The 15,848-nt window shown below is 36.5% G+C and overlaps 1 protein-coding gene across 1 annotated transcript in view; it reads right to left on the bottom strand.

Annotated features, from left to right (window-relative positions):
- Positions 1–3,552: 3,552 nt before the first annotated feature.
- Eno (alpha-enolase) overlaps positions 3,553–15,848 on the bottom strand; it is a 63,805-nt gene continuing 51,509 nt past the window's right edge. The window contains exons 8-9 of the mRNA XM_083120391.1: positions 12,190–12,423; positions 3,553–4,087 (exon numbers count right to left, since the gene is read on the bottom strand). Of these exons, the coding sequence (XP_082976517.1) occupies positions 3,965–4,087; positions 12,190–12,423 (357 nt within the window). The 3' untranslated portion in view covers positions 3,553–3,964. The remainder of the gene's footprint in view (positions 4,088–12,189; positions 12,424–15,848) is intronic.

Below are 15,848 nucleotides of genomic sequence, written 5' to 3' on the forward strand. Positions count from 1 at the left end.
TTATCGTTTACGCGGAAATAATTGTACCCGGTTACAAGAAAAAACCACCTGACATATTCCCATGTTACCAATATATCCACGCCATGGTCTAGTAGCCATCTTTGAAGGCAGTCACCGGCTTTCTCTCTTGGTACACTAGGGTACAAATTTGTTACATCAAAAGGGGATAAAGACAGGGGTGTTTCACAAACCCCTGGCAGGCAGTCTTTATATTAATAAGGCATCGGAACATTCAAGTAGGGTCAAATCGAATGTTTATTTAAACTTTTTCATAAGGGCTGAGAGGTTATGCAATAATGCAGTAGAAAAAGAAAAGGAAATATCATGGATAATAGAGGTAGGAATGAAGAATGGATTTTCCGAATATGAAATGAACGTGTTAGCTAGGAGAGCAAGGAAGAGTATTTCAAAGGGGAACCCCGATTCTGATAGCAGAGTAGAAAAGGAGGAAAAAGAGGAGGGAGGGTTGGATAGTAAAGTTAACTATGTTGGGATACCGTACTGTAAAGGGCTCACTGAGAAAATTGAAAAAACAGTGAAAAAGTACGGTGTGAAATGCAGGACGAGAGCACCTAGAAATATTGAAAAGCATTTTACGGATTATAAGAGGGGGGTAAAAATTCGAGATAACCCTGATGAACAAAAAGGGGTGTATAGGATTGAATGCAATTGCGGGATGGAATATATTGGACAAACCGGCCGGAGCATGCGTATTAGATGGGGCGAACATGATAAGAACATCAAAGAAAGGGACCCGAAAACGGGGCTTGCAGAGCATATAATAAACAGTGGGCATAGAATAATAAAAAGAGAGGTTATCAAAAAAAGTAATAGTAAATTGGATAGGAACGTGTACGAAACGGCATTGATATGCACGGGACACAGAAATAAACTGAACCGGGACGAGGGCAATTTAGATGACGTATGGATTAGCTTTTTTAAGAAGTGGGACAATTTGAATAATAAAAGAGCCCCGATGGGCTTCCATGTCACATCGGAAGTAAGGAAAGCAGCCGAGGTGGAACGGGAATTCTCCTTGGATTGGTGACGAGGGGAAGAAAAAGAGAGGGGAGGGATCTCTCGTGGGAGGGGAAGTACCACTCCGCTGCGCGGCGCCATCTGCCCGCTCGCTTCACCTTGACAGGGAGTTTAGGCTCTCAACGGCCACTCCAGTTTACCGTAGCGGTGGTTTTTACATGTTTTATTGTGAGTTTTAAGGGGTTTTTAGCAAAGTGGTTTTAATTCTGTATAGGTCAAGCACTATGAAGTGTTTTTAACCCGAACCTTTCTCCCAGTATCCTTACATGACACTTCTCTGACATGGCTTGATATTCCGAGCTGAAATCGACAACCTGAGGAAGGAAGCAGTCAAGCTTCCGAAACGTCGTCCACATAAGAATACATACTCACTTGCGTAAGTAGACCAATTTGAATACTCTAACGTATTTTTGTTTATAGATAGTGAGTAACACGCACGTAACCAATATGTTACTACTTAAGTTATCCATCAGTAAAACTGGACTACAACTTTTACTTTGATATTCTATCTAAACCCTAGTATAAAAAGTGATAATTAAATGTATTACCTACCTGTTTTATTTAGTGCAACATAAGGAATGATCTGGAAGATATGCGAACAAATATTTACAATGAGCAAATTAACTAGTTGATCAGGTTGCTTCTGAACGAGTCTCAAACGAAGCACTCAAATTCTCAGAACGAGTTTCCTTTATGGGGGAAACAAAGTAGGGAGTCCTTTCGTTCTTACTCTGCACCTATCCAGTGCGACGTCAACCACAGCCAGTTATGGGAAACTCTGCTCTTCAAGGCAAAAAGTATAGATGCGTCCATTGGTTTAAGGAATATACAGTTACTGCAGAGTGAAAACCAATGAACTGCCCAAAAACCAAACTGCTCCGCTTCACATATCAAAAGAGAATGGGTGTGATCTTGAAGAAAGGCCATTTTTTCCGCAACAAATTCTGAGTAGGGCTGGTGCAGCAGCTTGTTCTCAAAAGAAAAATCTCGCGCCTCTCCAAATCCTGGTCTTGGAACAGGTTCACAAGAACGACTGATGGTTGTAACGAATCCAAGAACCTAGATCAGAGAGTGAATAAATGTAGAATCGAAATTCAAAGAAACCATAATTTTGTACGTAACAGACTAGAAGTCATAAGGACGAAAGGAACAAGTTTCTGAACTGAATCTTTTGGGGGGAGTTGAATGACAAGAACTGAATTCGGAAGTGGAAATGGACCACTTGTTAATTTTGTAACTGGTTCTCCTGCAGAATCCAATGCGCACATAAATTCCAGACAATCTGCAAAATTCCCTGACAAGCAAATTCCCTTACAATTCCCAGTTTTCCAGATGCGTAGCAACTCTGCGCGAGTTTGTGAGCCGACATGCAAGCTGGACCGAGGATACTGGAAACACGTGATTTTCTCAGATGAAAAGAAATTTAGAATTCTAGGAAACGATGCAGGAGTGAATGAAGTTGTGGTTAAGACAGGGTGAGGAATTTCAAAATGATTGTATTTCTGAGAGACAAATTCTCTGGGGGAGTAACGGTATGGGTTTGCTTTGCAGTTAAAGGCAACATGTGAAGGATAAGTTGATTCTCGAAAATATCTGCATCACTTTTCTGTGTCAAATATGTACTACTTCATCTACCACAATGACAATGCATCATGCCATCGATCATGAATGGTAAATCAGTGGTTCACAGACAAGGATATTCTGAGACTTCGTTGGCCACCTAACTCCAATGATATAAATTCCATTGAAAATCTGTGAAACGAGTAGAAAACTGCGCAACAAGACATTTTTCAGAAGGCTAACTCTAATGATGGTTTAGTTTCATGAAATAGAGGTTGAACTTTGCCGTAATCTTGTTGTAAGCATACTTTGACAATTGGCTGGATTGAAGAAAGCCAAGGGGAGCTACCAAATACTAGTCAACTGTCTTGTACATTTTTACCGTGTGTATTACGAGCAAATCGCTCCTGATGATTTTCAGTTAATGTTTATTTGCAATTTTTAAACTATTGTAGGCCACACACTTAATTACATATATATGCATATAAATGCAATATCATGAGTTCATTTCTTTCAAATTGTGGTGTAAATGAGGAGATTGTAATGGTCATTGACAATATGCATTGTATTGTGATAAAAAATTCATGTCAACCTTCATTCTGGTTAATATATCTTTTGTAAACCGTGTGAGCTAGTATCGCTATTTTTTTCTTTACAAACTGTAGCTCCCACTATTAAATTTCCAACCCACGTATTAAATGATCCTTTCAATGCAACATGCATACGCAACAACCAGTTACAATAGGCTGCAATTTACATGCAAAAATAAGTGACAGATGGAATTATTAAGGACAAGAAATCTCATCATTCAAAGGCATGGTGAGCTCTACTATTTCTTGATGATGGACGAAAATTTCATATAGATAAGCTGCCTTTCCACTTAAATAGGACTTTCCCTGCTTTCAACAAAGTATAGGTAACATTCAAGCAATCAGTATCAATGATAAACAATCACGCATCTCAATGCATTTTATTTATTGCTATACATTTAACCACAACAAATACACTGTGACGTAGCGCACATAATTGTACCAGCCACAAGGACCATATGTTCCAGATAAGTGGAACTGTGTGTCTCACAACATGAAAATTACTTATTAACATATATTTTTCTCAAACATTATTCTGGCCAATTAGCATGGTGACTAGATACATTTATGCCTAAATATGGTACTGGTACATTTTTTTGGACCCATCTAACCTCTATATGGCAGATAGTACATCTTGATTGGACATCTGATCTTTGTTACTAAAACTTCGTGTGAATGTCACACATTTATTTTTCGAATCCCACATACCCTGGACAGCATTACACAGCTACAACGCCATCTATGTGTTATGTTGGCAGCATCTTATTTCTTCATATTTATGATGGTTTGCGGAATTTTTTTCCTGCATAAACAGCTGATGACCCAAGCTCTTCTTCAATGCGAAGGATTTGATTATATTTAGCCAAACGCTCTGAGCGGCAGGGGGCTCCAGTCTTGATCTGCATGGAAAGGGAAAAAAAATACTCAAATTTTGGTAAAAGTGTTTGAAATACTCACACCATGTTTATCACTTTTCTACTTGAACACTGCATAAAGCACAATGCCACCAAGAATTTCATCAATCATCAGCAACCCCCTCCCCACCAGGAATTTTCACTTCAAAATAAATTATTATACATTTCATGAACTTTACATTAATATCACCAGTTAACACGTTAACTGCCACATGAGTTGTATTGAGCTCATGCTAGTTTTCACCCGAGGACTCGTGAATCATATTTAACTCGCATATCTCTTTACCTTGGGAGCCTCGTGGTGCATCGGCAACTCACACTACCATGCTATACATGTTACATGAAGAGTCGCTCCGTGGACAAAATTTTGTTTGTGAAAATCTTATTTGGTGATGTTATTGCTATAATTAATACAAACAATTTAAAAAGTGTGGATCAAATTAATTAGATGTACAATAACTTCTTTTATATTAATTTTTGCCTTTAAAATTCACGTAAATCTGTTAAGTAAACAAAAAAATATATTTTCACTCATGAACGGTTTTCAACTTTATCAGATTGAGCGTTTGGCCTTAAATTATTGCTGGCCAGCTCCTCGAACAATATCAATACAAGAGTATATGGCAGTGTCATGTTACAAATAACAAAAGAATCAATGTCAGAAAAAAAATGCTTGAAAAAATAATACATATGCTGTGAGCCAAATATAACTCATGTGGCATGCAGCATAATTGATTGATTCTAGAACCACGTGAGTTGCACATGACTCATGCAAATAAGATAATTAAGAATATCAATTTTTCATATAATCATGAAGAAACATATTGATTTCAATATTTTTATTACATTTTCATAATAAAATATCGTGGCCCCATGGATTTTTTTTTCTATTGTGAAAATCAACGTCTTAAAAGCTGAAACCAGATACAGTATATAAGCTGAAATTATTAATAATGAAAAGAGCATATAATTGCTTTGGTAATTCTGTGTAGGTAATAATTCAGTTAATTCAAGAAGCTGTTCTGACATGGAGACTGATTTAAGTGGAACAGGAGATGTGTTTTTGAAAAATGCAGACAGGAACCCTGTAGTGAGCTGTAGTTTTCTTTTAAAATTGGCCAATTTTACTCGCATGCAATACATGATGGACATATCTAACCGCTCTAAATTTGCTACAGTTATCATGGTCACAATATGGATAACTTACTCTTAAACTACACTTTCAAAGTTTTGCAAGAACTTATAGATCTAGTTATTCCCTGCAACTACTTATATTTTCGTACCTTATTCTAGGAAAATGTAGGATACAAATCAGCAGAATCAGAAGTTTTTGCAAAACACACACACACACACATATATTTTGCTTGCTATAAGGTATCTTCTATAGAGATTCTCAACCTTAAAAGTCAGTTTGGGTTAAATGGAGTGCAGCATTGCCAGATCAACAAACGGAAGTGCATCGAGTCGCTGTTAATCGCTAATGATTGCAACAAAGTTACTTCCTTAATATTGTATAGGAAATCTTCAAAATCTATGTATTTGATGCATTTTGAAAAAAGAAAACTATAGTTACCTCAAGATTTGCATGTAAATGTTTATATTTCAACTTAACTATTTACTATTTTACATTTGCACTATATGTGTAATACACACAACTATTGTTACTTCTTTCATTGAATATTGTATCCTTTACATAAACAGAATTAAATAAATACAAAAACAAACATTAAGATATATTTTTACGGAAAATAAAGCACACTGCACTTCCTACAAACTGGAGCACCTGCCTGCAACTGAATTGTAACCTTGGTCGCGTGCAATGAATTTGGTCGCGTGCAATGAATTTGATACGCGAAACAGCCCGCATAAACAAACTACGATTGCAGAATAAGTAACTGTGCTGTGGAATAACAATGCATTCTAAAAATAACTTCAAACTCGCTTGATCTGCACGTGTATCGCGACAAACCAAAAGTTTCTCGCTTACCAACTATTTCATGTTACGGTCTGATGATTTATACAAAATATTCAATGTATATATATATATATAACTCTCCTCGTAAGCAAATTAATTCACTCAAGGCGAAAAATATCTTATCTACAAACACCATAGATCCCATAGAAAATAAACTGGATAAGTTGTTCAAGCGGTTTGATATTTATGGCTTTTCAAGTATTTACTAGAAAAAAATTAAGCGTTTTGCAAAATTGCAGATCACATGAATTTGTGACAGGTTATATAATGTCGTCAGTAAATAGAGCATAAAAAACTCTACAGGATAATGATTGAAATGTATGACTTTTAACTAACTAACTCTCTCGCCTTCTTAAACCCGAAGGTTCATGGCTGCAGCAACACAGGCCTTCCATCTTTCCCTATCTTGAGCAAGTTCTATGTATGACTTTTACATTTTGTAAATTTTGTAACATCTGGCAATGCAGCGGTGGTAAAGAAGGACAGAGCTATTGGCAAAACGCATCTATTAGAGAGAGGGGAGTACTCCATTTACTTCCATACTGACTTTTAAGGTTGAGACACTCTATACCAATGTTTAACTGTTAAAGGACAGGCCCCGACACAGGTGTCACAGCAGGTATAGCCCTTAAGGACAGCTTGTGACACTGGCCGTACATAAGTGTGTACATTTTCTAACATCAATGGCAAACATACCAGGCATTATGTGGGTACCTTTTGGAGATTCACATCCTGGCATAGCCTGCTTGGGGGTTACATGAATTTTAAATTTAATGAAAACAAAATAGTTACTTTTGCTTTTTCTTCTTCTAACAGATTAAAGAATTATCTTTTTTCCATCAGGATTATAGCCCAAAGTATACTGAACAAAACGAGGTATCATTTGTACCTCTAATGTTCTTAGTCCCGGAAATTTAAAATTTCATTTAGAAGCATGTAGAATTTCAAATTTCCTGCTGAAAACATGCTCAGCGTTAGTGCAAATACCTGGAAAATCAGCCTTGGGTTAATGGTACCTAGCAACTGCAAAAATGTTTTCTGGAATCTTTAAATTTACAAAAGTTTAGTATTTAAACATAGTTAATTCCAAACATTAGCAAATTGCCCTCTCATATTGTAGTTTTGTTATTTAGCACCGCTTTTATGCCATTTACGATTCATTGCAACAATGACTGACGAGTGATGAGTTAGATTATATTGATGAAGGGACACTTACAAACAGCAGCTATGCCCAGGCTGGGACTCAAAAACAGGAACTTTAGTGGCAAGATCGAAAGTCGACCACTTAACATGCTCAGTCACCCTTGGTAACCTCCTAAACTATGCAGTATATTTTAAAACTTTTATCAAAGAACTGTGGTAAAATAAATGTTGGGTCATTCCATGCCAAACGATCCAATGGTGGTTGCATGACCATTTTAGAAAAAAATCATTTTTAGTACATACGTTTGTACATGTTTCTAGATATCAAAACCAATGTTCAAAATAAATTATTGTCTTTAGTTCTCCTGGAGTAGCCATTTTTCCAACATGGTGCATGGCTTTATTTGCTCATTTAGCACTTTTCAGAAACCTTAATATCTCAAAAACCATTAGAGCTAGAGACTTGAAACAAAATTAATTTTGTAGCTAATGAAGTATACTTTCTATGATATTCAAGTATGTTTTGCTTAAAATTGCATCCTAAGTACGAAAATTATGGTGGAAATTGTGGTAACAATATTTAAAAAATTGGATTTTTAAGCCCGATTTTTTTAATGAAGGGGTTTAGTCTAAGGCTTCATTTTTTTTCATGTGTAGATCTGCCTGCAGGCTGTCTGTAAATAAAATATCAGTGCTTAGACATTCAACCCTTTTTTACAGCATGGGCTCAAACATGGCCGTTAATTGAATTTTGACAGTTTTCGGGGTTAAATATCTCAGATGGGTCCTCTTGAAAAATTCTGAAATTTGGTACAAAAGAAGCCCTGCATGAACCCAACTCACAGTAAAAATCTCAACTTTTAGATTTAACTCGTTTTGGTCAATATGAGGTAACGTATGTCACCTAATTTATGACATTGCAAAGTAAGGTTAAACTACATTCCATACTTACAATAATGAAGTCTTTTCTTTCTCTTCTTTAAATTTGGGTTAAATAAAGCCTCAGAAAATATAGTAACATAAGGTTTTAATACTTGACTTACCAGAAATTGAAATTACAAGGTATGACAATTGAAAATCTGCGAAATCTCATTGCAAAAGGTTTGATTTATTAGGTGCCAATGGCCAGTTGGTGTTGTCAGCTCCAGTTTCCTATTCATTCTCTCTGTTAAATCAGGCAGAATTCTTTGTTCTTTCACTAAGTTCCTAAGTAAATTATCAGAAACTTTCAATTCATCACATATATTTTTTCTTGACCAAGTGGTAGCAATCCAACTGATGATTCTGACCTTTTCAACATTAGTTTTTGCTAATTTACATTTTTCTTCATATAATTTCAATTATATGATTGTACTGGCCATGCAAAAGATTATCACACTTGCTTTCCTTTTCTTTAGTTCTAATACTTTGTGAAAAGCAACTTTCCAGTTTCCTTTGCACTCCTTGAATGATGTGAATAGTTTTTCGAGCAAGAGCACTTTATTGTTTTTCTGCAATAAGCCTCCTTAGTTTTGAAACAGGAGACACATCAAAAACAGAACAGACTTCATGCTTAACTGGAATAAGGCTTACCTGACACTTTTTTGCCTTGCCATATGATGCAAATTGATTTTAAAACTTCCCTTAACTTTTTCGTTAAGTGGTAAGCACAACATACTTTACCATATAAAAATTATTTTCAATGGTATTTGCATATTGTGTCTAAGCCATCCACCTGTAGTCTTGGCCTAAGAAGTGTTTTATCATTTTCACTGAGTTCGTTAAGATTAATTAGGTCTTTGGGAACCTTACCAAAAGTGTATTTGTGACAGTCCTCTCCAGTTAAAAATTCTACAGAACACTCCATTTCCAGTCACAGATAACAATCATTCACAAGTCACTACTCTCAGCACATTAGGCGAAGGAAGAATGACAGCAGAGATTGTCCATGCACAGATCAGTTTCAGGCTTGCTTCACATCCTATCAAAACATGTGTCTCTGAATCTTCTGCTATGCATGACTCACGTCTACTTCAACGAATGTCTTTTCTTGAGGTATACACATATATATATTCTACCAGCTTTGACCCTCCAAAATAAATAGCCTACTTTGAGTGGAGTGCCCAAGGAGGGGTTGGTGGGGGGTCATAACCCAATACCTATAAGCCTAGTATTCCATAAACAATTACGTCAAAGGCAGGATAATGCGGCAAAAAAAGGGCTTTATTCTTAAAAAGTATATGTAACCCCCATCCCCTCCCTTTCGAAATTCCTGGGCATGCTGCTGCATGTACTGCTACATTTAAAAAATGTGGGGGGAAGCACAGTTTTGGAGCTGACAATACCAACTGGTCATTGGTACCTAATAAATCAAACCTTTTGCAATGATATTTCACAGATTTTCAATTGTCATACCTTGTAATTTTAATTTCTGGTAAGTCAAGTATTAAAACCTTATGGCCTTAGACTAAACACCTTCATTGAAAAAATCGGGCTTAAAAATCCAATTTTTTAACTACAGTTACCACAATTTTCGTACTAAGGATGCAATTTTAAGCAAAACATACTTGAATATCATAGACAGTATACTTCATTAGCTACAAAATTAATTTTGTTTCAAGTCTCTAGCTCTAATGTTTTTTGAGATATTAAAGTTTCTGAAAAGTGCTACATGAGCAAAGAAAGCCATGTGCCATGTTGGAAAAATGGCTACTCCAGGAGAACTAAAGACAATAATTTATTTTGAACATTGGTTTTGATATCTAGAAACATGTACAAACGTATGTACTAAAAATGAATTTTTTATAAAATGGTCATGCAACCAATTACTTTAAAATTGGTTCATTTGGCATGGAATGACCCTGATCCTGAAATTACAAGTTTAGTTCTTAACTCTCCAAAAATGTGTTTGATAGTTTTTGAAGAAAACAACTGAGGCGTTGAATGAGAGAAGGAGTCAAACCACAAGCATATGAAAATTGAGTTATATGTTGGAATGCATGTGCCTGCCAATATCTTTTCAGGTTCTATTGATATTTTCGAGAACAGTAGCATCATGGCTTGGTTCCACAATCGTATAGTGGCAAAGATGAGAATGTGGGGAATGTCAGTGTGCAGTTTTAGGAGTGAGGGAATGGATCAAACGGCACGTGGCTTGGCCCCTTCTCTTCTTCCAATGCCGCAATTGTATAGCACTATATATGGCACATAACAGAGAAAATTGTTTTTTGTCTGCTATCTTGAAATGGTCAATATTGCTAAATACAACAGAGCATTTGAATTCTTGAATTTTCGATCTGCAATTTTTTTTGAATCTCTCATGAGACTGAAGGGTAATGCATGATAAACAACATCAGAATTTTTTATTTTCTTGAGGTAGTTTCAGCATATGCTTATGACACATACACATCATCATTTTGACATACTAAAATGTTATCATATGAAAAGAAATCACTAAAAAAACATGACTGAACTGTCAAAAAAGAACACAAACACAATTCACTTCCTAAAACATTGTTTGTTCAGCAATATTTCATCCCTCAGACGTCTTAATTTTATAACTGCATTGGTCTGTTAAAACCAGGTCTTATGAAGAGACCTTCCAAAGTTGGTATTATGCAGTTCAACAGATCTTGGTACAAACCAGATTGTGAAAAGTGGTAAACTGTAAATTATTCCAAATGATAAATAAAGAGTTAATAGTGATCTATCAGTCAAACCAGATCAGTTTCAATTAAAAAAATATAATTAAGCTTGACTTATGTCATACATTATCATTATTAATATTACAAAAGGTTGACACCTAGGTACATCGTAAAGTTGTTATCCTACATTCAACATTACAATGTGCCTAGTATACATTCGTAATAAAAGAGAAATATCCTAACAGGAAACAATCATGAGCAATATTGGAATTATTGTAGTACAGGGTGGCTACTCTAGGACCATGATAAAATTCAAGTACAATTCCCGGTTTTCAAGGCGAACTTTCCAAAAATTCAAGCAGATGTATTCTCTATTTCAACTTTACGTATTACCTCCTCTCAACATCCACACACAAATATCTTCATAGTATAAAGAGTCTATGTGATTCCAACATCCAAAAGTTATAATTCAATTAAACGGTATAAGTAATATAATTAAAATATTTAATTTAAGGTGCTGAGTTTCTATTTACAATCAGAGGCGCAACCACGAATGTTTGTCTGAGCGGGCGGGGAGAAAGTGCCAGGATAAACTTACTAATAATAATAATATTATTATAACATTATTATTATTGATTTGTTTTATTGTACTTCGCTTCTTGTGCCACATTTGGCTAATTTGCGAAGATGGGGATGAGTGATATGATGAAATTGATGAATAGACAGTCACAAACATCCATGCCCAAGACAGGATTCGAACCTGCCAGAACCAACATTGTTGTTGTTGTTGGTTGTTATTATTATTATTAGTAGTAGTAGTAGTATCAAAGAAGTTATTATCCTCGTAAATTATGCAAAAAGGGGGTAGAAGTTGGTGCTAAAGCATTTGTGTTCGAACAAACAATTTCAATTATTTTTTCACCACACTGCACAGTAGTTCGGATCCCACTTCAAACTGTAGGTCCAGTCCCGATTAGCCTTTCTGTGCATAAAGTAGACTAAAAACTACAAATCAATCCATCAATTCTACAACATTTTTCATTTAGATAGTTCGGCACCCAGGGCCGACTCCCGCTGGCTCTTAGCTATGGTTATAAACTTGATAAGACTAAGAAAAGGAGGAATTGCAAGCAAAGCGAGCAAGAAAATTTTACGAAATTAATTTTTATTTGCTTAAAATGTGAATAGGATTTGGATTAGAAAAAGTTGTAATTTTTCACGTCTACAGAGAAAAATTCAAGTAGAATTCACCCATAATTCCCGGAGTTAATAATTCACGCATAATTCCCAGAATTCAAAGAATTCCCGGTGAGTAGCCACCCTGTAGTAGTAACAGGAGAACTTACCTGTCCTGTGCTTAATCCCACAACAAGATCTGCAATGAAAGTGTCTTCAGTCTCACCAGATCGGTGAGACACCATGGTTCCCCAGCCATTGGATTTCGCAAGTAGATGAGCTTGAATTGCCTCTGTCACGCTGCCAATTTGGTTCACCTTTAACAGCAAACAGTTGCAGGCCTTCTTTTCCACAGCTGTCTGGATTCTCTTTGGGTTTGTCACAGTTAAATCATCACCTACAATCTACGAGAATGATAAACTACCATCAGTACACACATTCAACAAAATAAAAACTTCAATCAAAATTCTACCAGAAAACTGGGGACTATAAAGCAGATTTCACACCGAAGTGACAGGCGACAAGCAAAACGAGAGTTTCATACCAAAGCAAGAAACTGCAAGTGACACACGATAAGCAACACTTGTTTCTCTGCTCTGTTTGCCTGATGACACCGATGTAATTGCATTAATCAGTTTGTTAGTCACCCAAAAAAATCTAAGACTAGACATTGCTATATGCAAATCATGTACAATTAGGGATTGATACAAAGTTATTGAAACTTGGGAACTGCATGTTGTCCATGAGAAAAGCTGAGAAATCTTATATGCACTGACCTCAAACTGTATACAACAGACTTTTGAGCCTCGATAAAACGAAGACCTAAATACCAGAGCAGTGGCTCTCAACCATGGCCAAATTATTTTTTTATTTAAAAATCAGTGTCTGGATCCCAAGAATTTACCTCATAAATACCTTTCCAGTTTTGAAATTTTATACATGTACCCTTGATATTAAATATTGATAAATAAATTCTGGCATAATCATAAAGAGTAAGAATAGTTCGATTACGTGTAGGCTTGTTGAGAAATAAAGAATATGGATGACAAAAGCAGAAACATTGTCTACTTGTAAATAAGTGATTCCAGGTTTGATACTCAGTGGAGGCACATAGTGGTGTGGATCCTACTTTAAACTGTAGGTCCAGTCTTGATTAGTCTATTTGTGCATAAAATGAACTGAAAAAACTCAACTCAAATATGTAATAAGGATTATATTATTCGTTAACCACTTTCAGCAGAACCAGTATAGTTGATATGCTAGCCCAGTACTGGGACGCAGCCCAGAGGTTGAGGAACACTGCACTATCTATTTTGGACTAAAGTGCCTCCAGCACTGGCTGTTTTAAACAAAAGCAGTCACGTCCTAAATGGCCAAAACACGGATGTTGAAGGAAAATAAAAGATAACTGCTCCAACAAACTTAATAAAGCCAAAAGAATGTTGTGTTTAAATCTTAAAACACTGTACATATCAACACTTTATTGTATCAACTAATTAGGGGTTCAAACATGTTGTAAGGCCCCTGGTTGGGCTCTCTTCTAGTTATAGTTAAAAGCTCGTTGGGGTGAAGGATTCACTGCTCATATGCGAACAAACTGAGGCAACACAATGCACAGTATTGAGAAAACTGCCCAGTCCGAGTGACATGCAAGCAACACGTGTAGTTTGTTGCAACGCTTTGGTTCGAAAGGTTCAGTCGATTACTGAGGGCTCACTTCCAAGCAGTGGATGTCACTTGCAGCTTTTTGCCTATCGCTAGGTGTAGATCCACGATAGGGGACGATCACCCTTCCCAACTGCTAGGTTTATAATATTATGCCTGATATTTTTTCAACAGTCAAACTGATCTGTCTCTTGTAACAAAGTTCAACAGGTTCAAAAAATATGTTTTTAAAGCTAGATTTAAGCCCACTTTTTGCTCATGATAGGCTAGTCGGAACTGGACCTGAAGCAAAAAAAAAAGTAGTCGGAACTGGACCTGAAGCAAAAAAAAAAGTAATCGGAACTGGACCTGAAGCAAAAAAAAAGTAAAGTGCTCCCCTGTGCTTTGCACCACGCCATGAAAGCATATAGGGGGTGTGGGGTTAGGGCCCCACACTTTCTTGATCTCGGCCGAGCTCAGGGTGATTCAGCATCACGCCCCTGGCTGCCTTTACACCCCAGTGTTTCCTCCAGGTACCCACTGGGTGGGTGCCAGGACTGCTTCAACAGGTTGAAAAAGTCTGTTCTTCCCTGCCGGGGATCGAATCTGGGTCTCTCACATGGTAGTTAGATGGCCTAACGACTGAGCTACCGCGGCTTGGAACTGGACTAGTTTAAATTTGGATCCGAACCACATTGCAAAATGCCTCAAAAAGGAGATTGAACCAGAAACCTCTGCAAAGAATGGGGTTTTGTTTCTTTGTTTATTCATTTTGCCCCTCATATCTGATCATTCAGTTTAGTACTGTCCAGTGGTGTGCCCACTTTTGACAAGATTTTCCTGGAAAAAAAAATGTTAAAAACACAGGAATAGATGGCAAAATCAAGACTGACTTCCACAAAATGTACGCGTAACTGCCCTTTTGAAAATCCTGGAAATGCCATGAAATAATAACCATCTACTCCACCACCGGACACCGAATTTTGTCAAACCTGCTCCCCCCAACCCCAAAAAAGATGCTACTCTCTAGAACATAGTTGCTTCCTGCTAACAAAACCATATATTGTATAAAACACTGCAAGTGTAGGTTATAACTGATACTCAGTGAGGTGATGAACCCAACTAAAATCGCCCCTACCAACTGTAACTTCTGGATCTGCCACTGCTTGTCGCTTCGGTGTGAAATCTTCCTAAGATTCATTCATAATAAATCTATGCTACCTACAGTTTTAGTTGGATAATAGCCGAGTTAACAAACTTAAAAATACACAAAAATGAATTAATTTTAAGGCAAGGCCAAGCCGATACCACTGCTGACACTTTCACTGAATTACACCAATTTCTATATTTGAAAACTGCAGCAATTTCAAGGTAATTCAGAATAATTGTAAATTTTAATATAAATTTCCCAGTTGAAAGATGCCATTTAAATCTCAAGTTTTCCTTTAAGGGAGAATTCACACTGAAATGACAGGCGACATGTGTCCCTTGAGGATTTCAACAGTCGATGGCTTGTGCAGCCTGTCATGCTGCTATGGTGTAAAATGTTGCTGCTGATTGACTCATTACCTACAGACATGTGTTGCCTTTGCACGGTGTGAATTCTCCCTTAAATATCCATAATTGTACATGGGAATCATTTAATCACAAAATCTACATCTTCCTGTAATCTTATTACATTGTACATGGGAATCATTTAATCACAAAATCTACATCTTCCTGTAATCTTATTACATCATTTTCAGATTTAGATTCCATGAAAGTGTTGCATGGCAATTTTGTGGACTCCGCAAATCTAACTGACTTCGCAAAAATATCGCCAGTATCGGTGATTAAACTCTTAATAATACTGTCTATGCCAATAAATCCTTATTGGCAAAGCCCTAAAAAGAAGTTAAATGCAAACTTTAACTTTGGATATCTGTAGATTGCCCATGCAACCATAAAAAGTAAGTTCTAAATTAATGTTTAATTTTAACTTTCTTCTTTGTGACTGTTTACTGATTCTTGAACTACAAAAAGTGTCAACGTTTTGTCACAACTGAGAAAATCTACATACATCACCATGCATTTTTCACCTTTCTCCTCCTATTGATTTCATAACCGTACTCTTTATACAGCGTGGCTCAAAAAGTCACTTAACACCTTTGGTACAAGGCCACTGCAGCGTGCAACATGGAAATGG

Source organism: Lepisma saccharinum, chromosome 4, assembly GCF_977018435.1.
Source record: "Lepisma saccharinum chromosome 4, izLepSacc3.1, whole genome shotgun sequence".
Classification (NCBI taxonomy): domain Eukaryota; kingdom Metazoa; phylum Arthropoda; class Insecta; order Zygentoma; family Lepismatidae; genus Lepisma; species Lepisma saccharinum.